The 9,861-nt window shown below is 38.7% G+C and overlaps 1 protein-coding gene across 1 annotated transcript in view; it reads right to left on the bottom strand.

Annotated features, from left to right (window-relative positions):
* Positions 1-1,219: 1,219 nt before the first annotated feature.
* baiap2l1a (BAR/IMD domain containing adaptor protein 2 like 1a) overlaps positions 1,220-9,861 on the bottom strand; it is a 34,395-nt gene continuing 25,753 nt past the window's right edge. Inside the window, exons 11-14 of the mRNA XM_049562599.1 lie at positions 6,957-7,016; positions 6,714-6,861; positions 3,335-3,375; positions 1,220-3,188 (exon numbers count right to left, since the gene is read on the bottom strand). Coding sequence (XP_049418556.1) covers positions 3,116-3,188; positions 3,335-3,375; positions 6,714-6,861; positions 6,957-7,016 — 322 coding nt within the window. The 3' untranslated portion in view covers positions 1,220-3,115. The remainder of the gene's footprint in view (positions 3,189-3,334; positions 3,376-6,713; positions 6,862-6,956; positions 7,017-9,861) is intronic.

Here is a 9,861-nt window from a genome sequence, read left to right as displayed (position 1 = left end):
CAGTAAAAAAGCCAATATCGAACATCCCTACTCTGAATCTTGATCTTCAGAGAGAATTCTGCAGCTTTGTTGTGACCTCCTGTCTTTACTAAGCAGTAAATAAAAACTCATTTGACCCAGCCACTGAATAAGACCTGAAGGATTGTTTTTTTCTTTCTCAACATATATTAGTGTCAAGTGTGCTGTGGTAAATCAGAGTGCAGTCAGTGCTCGGTATGTGGTCATGATAACAAGTTGCTCCCGTTCAGCTTGTTAAATGTTAAATGTGAAATAAAAAGTTCAGATTTTGCAGCATCGCTAGAAAATGAAACGTTCATATGTACACTTGTGAGGTGCATCTGATGTAGGCACTCCTTCCTCACTAACACTTACATTTTTGTATCAGTTAGTCTCCTTTTCCCCCTATTTTTAGCACATGAATGTGCAAGTTCTCTTTGCATCCTTAAAGGTCTAGGTCTAGGTCAAGTATGACGCTGAATATATAAACTGTGTGTACTTTGAACTAATGACTAAGAAGAAATCCCGACCCCGTGGTTGGATCAGTCAGGAACCCCTGGTCTAATGTCTAGGATTTAGTGGCATCTAGTGGTGAGATTGCAGATTACGGAAACTACTGTACAGTGGCGGACACAAAAACACAAAGGCCGATCTAGAGCCAGTGTTTGGTTTGTCCATTTTGGGCTACTGTAGTAACAACATAGTGCACTCAGTGAAAGAGGACCTGCCCTACATTTAGATATAAGATATAAAGGGCTCATCCTAAGATAATGAAAACACAAGATTCTTATTTCAGGTGATTAAAAACGAATGAAAGCAAGGCTATGAATGTTTTATATCGATTCCCTTAAATCCTACACAGTGGGCCTTTTTTTTTTTTTTTAAATCAAATTTAAGATATGACTCATTTTGACAAAAAGAAATTAATAGACAGATAAGACTGCTCAATGACACTGAAGGCCTGATATTTATTCAATTAAATTTAAGACTTTTTGACACTTTTTAAGGACTTGCAGACACCCTGTCTTAGATATCTCACTGTTTCTAATCGTCTTTATTGAAATTTAAATGTTTATATGGCAATTAGTTTGATCATATTCAACTATGTTTTTAAAATCACAGAGAGTAACAAAAGGTAAGGATTTTTATCCCTGTCTTATGTGAGGAGGTAAAATTCATCATATCTTTACAGAAAACAAAATTGAACATGAATTAGGCAGACTTTTACTTTACCTTGTTTTATTGAGAAAAAAAAGACTACATTGGTCAACACAGTGGCAAGGTACTCTGAAGAAAGCATGTGGCTCTAACTATGAGTGGGTTCACTTATACACAAGAGTGGGTCTATGAGGATCAACAAACTGTTCTTATCAGTCAGTTCCTCATCATACATTTACATCCTGTAAAGCAAATACATGGCAGAGTCCTCACAAAACACGTAATACTTAGATTTTAAACAACGACCCGCTATTCATACGATGCAAATGTCTACCACTAAGGTACATTTTTATTTTGCATAAACTGTGCACGGTACACAGAGTCTACATTAAACAACAGTGAAACCACGAGGAGTGAAAAATATTCCCTTCATCAAAAGGTCATTTTGCCCATTTAAAATACATACCAGCAGTCAAATCAAAATCAGCGTGGGATCATGAGCTCGGTGACTATCGTATTCAAAGGGGCGCCTTCACAGAATGGACTTCTGTACACTTATTTCTTTTTATTTAAATATCTCATACAAACTTAGTGTATATAAATAGCCTTCTCATTTTAAACAGTGACATACTGTTTTGCTTTCACTCTAATAACAAACCCTTTTCCCAACACGTCACTCTCCCTTCATTCTCACAGCCTTTGTATATCGTAATGCCTCTTAAGAAAAGAAAGACAAAAATAATTATAATAAAAAACAGAAATAACAATATATATATATATATATATATATATATATATATATATATATATAATTTGGCGAGTCAGGTAGACAGCCGGGATGCTGGCCTTCGTCGTCAGCATCAGGTCACTATCATTTACATCTGAATCTCTTCATTCTGTATTAAAACACTGCACTGACTGCAGCACAAACAAGCCTGAAAAGACCTTATGACACTACGCATCTCTTTTGCATCTTAAAGGAAGAGTTCACCCCAAAATGAGGATTCAGGTTTCTATGTCTGTGTTTGCATGTCAGTAGAAACTCCACCAGGGACCACCAGACACACAAAGGCTTCAATAGCTTTATCTCAGCCTTGTATTACAACGCTAAAGGCAGTTTACGTCTTCAAATAAATATGCATAAATGTCCCCAAAATTCCTGAGAGATGTGGAGAAACTGGAAATTGTTTTATTTTTACCACTTTCTATTAGCGTAAAAGTTCCTTTCAGTATTCTAAGAGAAGGACGACATGAAAGTGTTTACTTGTTTTAATTATTTCATCAAGTTTAAAGTCATAATATTTAATTTTTTCATGAAATCAAATCCCAGTTTTCCTACTATTTATGGTCAGCATTTTTTCTGCAATAGCCATTTAATGTACATTCAGTAATTACCTTTTATATACTATAGTAGCTTTTAGTAGTAATGGCGGGGTCCGCCATTCCGGCACCGGATCCTGATTGCCTTGCTATGCACAAGGGATTCAAAGGAAACAATGAGTGTAATCCAGCACAATTTTATCTCATTGATAGAAGCCTCACTGTTTATTGTTCACTCTCTTTAAACTGTATCAGAGCTGTTATTTCCTACTGCCAAAGGAAACACATCGTCAGCGAGTTGGTGACTCGCCAAAGTCTAAATTTTCATTTTGGGATGAAATATCACTTTAACATTAATTATTGTCTTTGTACTACGAAACTTTTCAGAACGCACGCTTCTCCATGTGTTGATTATGCAGTGTATTCCCTGTTGCTAATGTAAAACACACACCGGCACAGTCAAACACACTTGTGCCAAGAAACAATGGATCCCTTTGATAGAGCAGACTGGTACTGAGAGAGACTAGCATGCAGGCTGGTGAGATGTCAGGTTGGGGTGATATTCAGTGTGTAGCAGGGGGTCCCAAGTTGCATGATTCCCCTGAAGGCATGACAGCGGTGAAAATCCTTATCTGGTGTGTTAGATGACTGGCGCTGATCTGTCATTCGTGACAGTCGGTCTCAGCTTGACCGTCGCAAATGGATTCCCTCCTCTGCAGGAAGAAAATGAGAGAAAAAAATCATAACGCTGGTAAAATGCCTTCGAGTCCATCCTCGTGTTGTCATCAATCAAAGTTTATTTAATAATACACATCTGTGAAACTCAGTGAGTCTTTGTTAGTTGTGTTAGGTCACTCACCCTAAAAAGGGAGCCTTTGCAGTCCCATTGACTAAAGAAACCTGTTGTCAAAAACAGAAGAAAAGACCCTTCAAGATCCAGCAGACAACGAGAATAAACACACAACATTAAACACACACACCACCACAGTCACCACAAATCCACACCCTCCATCCAGCTGTGAAGAAAGTCAGTGTTGTCAGACTGGTTTGTTAAGATTTCTCATCAACAGTTGTCCCCCCGCCTCCCTCCTTCCCAGTCAGCGCAGCGGAGCCTTGACATGTATACATAAGCTGCAACCTCAGACCTCAGAGAGTCTGGAATCTGGACAATCTAGAAAGGCTGGAGAGAGACACGTTCCTCTTTCTCTTACTTAAGGAGGATGATAATCTTATCACCTGCACAGAGCTAAGGAGGCATGGGGACAATAAAGTTTAGAGAACATAAATGCCCTGAAGGCTCCTTTAGCACATATTTGCTCTAAAATGCTGTAAAGAAAGTTTATAGGAGTGCTACAGCGGTTAATAAATATGTCAGAGGAACTTAATATTAACCCTTGAGTTTGTAGTTTAGGATCAGATCAGAACGTGCATTTAAATTAAGACTTTATCACTCATTAATTCAGTGTGTAGGGGCTGATAAAGAGAAGGAACTTACTGAATAGATTTTATTCTATTTTTCAGATGCAAATCTTTATAAATTACCTCTAATATTAAGCTTATAGGTATGGCCGTCATTACATTGATTACTAAGTGCAGGAAAACATGTATTACCCTGCTCGTCCATTAGAGAGCAGACAACATCCAGGAGTCACAGAACATGGAGCACCCAACAGGCTTTTATTCCCTGAGCTCAGTCTTTCAGGAAGCACCTCCTCCAATGGCTGCATACTGAACAAACTCTTACATTTTTTTTTTTTTTTTTTGGAATAAATTATAAACATAACAATAATTTAATTTGAGTTTGTTGATTTTCTGGCTTAAAACATTGGTCAAAATCCTTGCTTAATCCTCAGGGACAGATTTGTCACGTCAAATTGCCAAAAATATGTTGGCAAAATCTGTAATAAATAAAGCAATATTTTCAAAAATAAAATCTTAAATCAACTCTTACTGCAAGAGGTTTGACATTGTGTTAAACAGTGTGCCACAGGCTTTGAGATACGTTTTCTCTTGTTTGGTGGGTGTGTCAGAGGTGTTACCCAACCAGCAGCAACATGCATATCAATAAATGCCCAGTAAATCTTTTACTTATTCTCACACTTACTTTGGCAATATAAATAAACATTTCCAATGCCAGTAAAGCCCTTTGCATTGAACTGAATTACACCAAACTAAAAAGCAGTGCACTTGCGTAACAAAACACGGTGTTCAAGGCACCACCATAAAGTTGATTCTTAAGTGCTGACAGGAAGTTGCATACTGTAACTACAGCACCTAAGCAAATCACTGAAACTGAGGCACCTCAATTTAGGGTCCCTTCCACAGCCTGTTAAACACCTGTGTCCAGCGTACAAAAACTTTTTAGGATTACGAAGACGTGATTTGAATGCTGCCTGAGAGGCCAAACTCAGGGAACAAAACTCCCCATGGCAAAGAAGCCAAGGTCCACCTTTGCCCCACAGTCACAATAACAAACCAAAAGAGCACAGTCAGCCATCAGCCCTCTGAACAAATCACCAAAAGGCATAGCAAGGACTTCCTGTATGTGGCAATATTAAAGTTTTTGTCCAAGCTGGGCTACGTTTTCCAAAAATATCACAAATAAAATAAGAAAATAAGAATATGAGAAGAAGAAGAAAAAAGAAAAGCTCTGGGATTCCTAATTTTGGGGAGGTACATCCCTCACTGTGGTTTATGCCATGGTAAAGCCCTGAGGCAGCAGATACAAAGGACAAAGAGTACTGTACAGACAGAGCAGCAAGGAAGGTGATGATGAGGGAGAAAGAAGTGTGCCTGGGCTTGTCTGCTGGCTGGACAGCTACTAGTTCATTCTCAATCAGCTGACACACACAATGAAATTGTGCCTGTACCCTCTTGTCCTTTATGTAACTCTCTACCTCTCCTCTAATCTCTCCATCCCCGAAAGAGACCTGGCAAACCTGGCTGGGAGCATTTTTCAGATATCTTTAAAGAAAACCTGAGCAAACAGCACTCTGGTCTGTTACACAGTTTTCCCTTTTCTCGTAATAAAGTAGTTAAGGATCAGTTGCGGCTTGCACATCCTTATGGGGAAATGCCATCTAGTTAAATATAGCATATTTCCTTGAACTGGTTGGAGGAATTGAGGTGTGTTTCTGGCTGCGCTCTGTCATGAGGGCGTGGAGGCGATGACTGTGCAGCAAGGAGGTGTTGATAAGACACGATTAATCAAACTAAAAGTGTGTGATGGCATTTTGTGGTGGTGTCTGTAATGAATTAGACATGGCAATAAAGAGATCCTAACAGGACACGTCAGAAGATGTGATGTGGCACACTTCATAAACATGTCAACCACAGTCTTTGACTGTTAGCCACATAACCGGAGCTAAAAACCTGTTAGCAAAAAGTTGCCTGGTTACATATCTGCAGCCATGAAACAACATTTATAGCACAGCATTTATCTGGAGTACTATTCTGGCAACCCGGTGAATGTTATTCCAATATTTGTTCTCCATTTGTCTCTGTTTTTGGGCTCCACCTATGCAGCTAACTAACGAATTAGCTGCTAAATGTCTGTCTGTCACCTGGTGCTACATTTGGTCTGTTCTTTCAGCAGGTATGTATTATTGTGTGTCATTGTTCTAAAATATATTGGAAGACAATTCTGTTTTCAAAGCAACATACGTGATAACGCAACTTTTTAAAATTGCATCTTATCGTCTGGCATAGTGACATGAAACAGCCATTTCTTGATTGAAATCAGTGTCACAGGCAGGACTAATGCTGTGTCAAGCAGCACATCAGAACCAATGACAACAATGGCAAGCGCTATAGATGCTGCTATCAAGACTGTTCTATATCGGCACGCCTTCTCTATAGCGCCGGACACCATAGTTTGTATTACTTCGCTCTGTTTTACTCTTACAAGCCCAGCAAAACATGCTGCTTATGTTGCATGTCTACACAGTAGTGTGGAATTGAAACAATGTTAGATTCAGGTAGATACGTCTGCTGTGGAGTCTAAGTGGACGCAATGTCAGACTGAAGATAGAAATGGAGTGTAACAAGTTGTATCAGGCAATAGTAACTTCCGAGAACTAAAAAAAATAGCATTCTCATTTAATCGAGTGACAAATGATGGATTAAAGGATAAATAACATCAAGTTAATCATATCCACACACAAAAAACATGTACTGATTTAACAAACTCAATAGACAACATGTGATCAGTGCATTCTTAGTCAGAGGCTGGTACTGACTGTGTTCTGTGGCGAGGGCGCTGAAGGGACCACTTGGCCAGAGGGAGCATCATCGCTGTAGTCTGGCGGCGGCAGCAACACCGGCTCCTCTTCATCCTGCTCTGGCAGACTGGCCACGCTCAGGCTACGCACCGGTGTGCCCAGATTGCTGGTAATGCATATGACACAAAGGGTCAGCAATCGAATATCAGTTGTAAATCAAATCATCGATTCACTTCCCAGCATGATGTGATGTTGTCTTACCTATTTGATGTCACTGTCTCAGTATATGGTCTGCAGTAAGATGAGGGAAACCAGCCCCGCCTGATAAGGAGGACAAGCACATAAATATCAGAAACATCATAAAACAGTTTTATATAAACAGTCATAAAATCTTTATTGGTCATTGATTACTTTGATACCCATTAGATGCTCTTGGAGTCCATAACATACAGACAGTATGAACTATGAGAGAGACAATGTTCAGAAGCTAGACCAGATGACATCACAGCATGAGTGGGGAGAAGCTGTAAAATCTTCTAAAAAAATGTCTCTAAAACTTGCTCTATCTCGCACAATTTTCACTCTTCATACACAATTTATGCATCAAAACTTTATTACAGTACTAGATATTTTTGTCTTGTTTCAGATGATGTGCCCATTTAAGCAATAGGACTTACAGTTTTTGAATTTTCTGAACGAAAGCAACACAAGATCCCTTCAAAACCACCCTGGCTGCAATGTTATATCACCATCAAGTCTTGTGCAAAAATGCAAATGTGAAGACTTTTGAAATTGTCATTTCTCAGTCAGTTTTTTTTTTACTTGACCCAAACAATAACATGTCTACATCCTCAGCAAAGTCTTGGCATGCTTATAGTTAAGAGGTTTTAGTGATAAAAGTAACAGTTATTGTCTTTTGATCTCTATTTCTATGTTAGCTACAAATGCTAACAATTACACAATACCATTACAAAAAGCCTACTTATTAAAGATGTGGTTCAATTTTTTTTAGGGAAATACATGTATTAACTTTCTTTCCCAGAGTTCTAAGAGATGATAGATACCACTCTCATGGTGTTGCTGCTGGCAGTCAGTTAGCTTAGCTTAGCACAAAGATTGGAAACAAGGGGAAAACGTTTGCCTTTACATCTAGTTTTTTACTCTGTAGAAAAACTGATATGTAAAAACAACACTTTATGATTATTATTTTCCATATTCTTTCTTAGTGGGGTACAGTCAATTCCTGGAGTCTATCAGCTTTTAGTTTTTGAACATTATTTTGTGTATGGATTTAACTAAGAGCCAGGCTGGCTGTTGTGCCGTCTCCTGTCTTTATGCTAAGCTAGCTGCATTAGCTTCATTTTTACATATAATTTGGCAAGAGAGCGAATAGTTCTAGGAGTATTTTCTTAAATGTCAAACTATTCCAGACAATATCTCAACCAAACATTTACAAAAATGGGACCAACAAGTAAAAATTGCCACAATGTGGCAGATTGTGGTGGTTTGAGCAACCTGCACAGTTACAGTAGAATGAACCCAGGCAGGTAAGTTTCATATCTAGATAACCCAAATAATACATTTCTTCAGAGTATCAGATGATGTGCTGCATATCAGTATATCTCAGCCTGGGTAGGTCACATGTTGATGTAATATGTCTAAGAATTAGTTCCACTAGAAGTAGGGTTATGCTTACTTGCAGGACTTTCAATATTTATTCCTTGTTATATAAAAAACAGTCATATAAAAAAGCCAAAGCAGGAAAACTGACTCACAGTCCTGTGTGCACACAAGAAACTGCAAGGACATCTGCTTTTTAAGGGTTCCTGAGTTAAAATAGTTGAAAATTGCTGCTACAGACAACACACTTGAATCAGATGCATCTATGACAGACAGACAGATTTTGTTCACTAAGTCTCCGAAGCTGTCTCCAAGTCACGTCTGGAGAAAAATATGGCTTATCAGACCAATGCACTGGATTTGTTGCTAAGAAACAGAATGTAATGTGATTTATCCCAACATGTCCTCATCTTGACAAACCGCCACTGACTGCATTAAAACCTCTTCAATTCAAAAAGCCACTTAACAACACGCACACACAGAAAGAAGATAAGGCTTGCGTTAATTTGTTTTAAAGTGGGAATGAAAAAAAATAGTCGACACAAGCTCTGTAAGCACTCCGTAATCCTTTCGCCTGCAATATGAGTCCTAATTGATCTAGCGAGGAGTTGAAGATGGCTGTAATTACACAGGCAACTCAGGGGCTACTTTATGGATCTGTGCCGCTATAGCTACATATACAAACATGACTTATTGTACATAAACATTTTCTGAGCTTATCATTTGAACACATAAAGCTAACAGGTGCCCAATGTGTTACACATGTGTCACAGCTGCTGCACAAAGGTGTGGTTTCATCTGAATTGCTTTTATAGTTGACGTATTCATTTCATTCACTCATCATCATCGTGTGCCAGGGTGAAGATAAATTAAGCATCATCGCTGAGGGATATATAAAAGACCAGATGTCTCTTGTTTGTGTGGATGTTTTGCATGCGTGTGTGTGGTGTTGATGGGCAGGGCAAGAGAGACAGAGAGAGGGAGAGACAGAGAGAGAAAGAGAGAGAGCGCTTTACGACTGTCATTTGGAACATACCTGACATACTCTGTGTTTCTAAGCATGATGCATTAGCTCAGAGAAATCATAACAAACACAAAGCAATAAAACGAGTACTGCTAACCTGAGTTATGTGAAAAATGTGCTGCTGCATATTTGTTGGAATGAAAGTTTAGGTGTGGCAAAGGTCGTATTTAGATTGGGATGCATTTCACAGTGAACTTCCTATTCCATATTTTGAGTTTGTATTATTTTCTAACGAGTTATGTTAGACTTACAAACCCTATCTATCCTATCCAGCTTTTAAAGGAATACTTCGACCTCCAAACGACTCACTCCGTGCTACACTAAATTCGCATATAAAAACCTTGTTTTTCTCTCATGCCTCCATGGTGGACATAGAATCCAAAAATGGAGAAAATTCTTGGTGAATTGAAGTCATATGTACCTGCGTTAAAACTATATCAAAACATCTGCTACAAACTCTCACAACTTATGCAGCATAATCCAAGTCTCATTTATCCAGCTGTATGCTCAGTACTTCCTAAC

Source organism: Epinephelus fuscoguttatus, linkage group LG20 (genome assembly GCF_011397635.1).
Source record: "Epinephelus fuscoguttatus linkage group LG20, E.fuscoguttatus.final_Chr_v1".
NCBI classification, from domain to species: domain Eukaryota; kingdom Metazoa; phylum Chordata; class Actinopteri; order Perciformes; family Serranidae; genus Epinephelus; species Epinephelus fuscoguttatus.
Note: the sequence above shows the minus strand (reverse complement) of the source record. Positions and strands in the feature narration are given on the sequence as shown.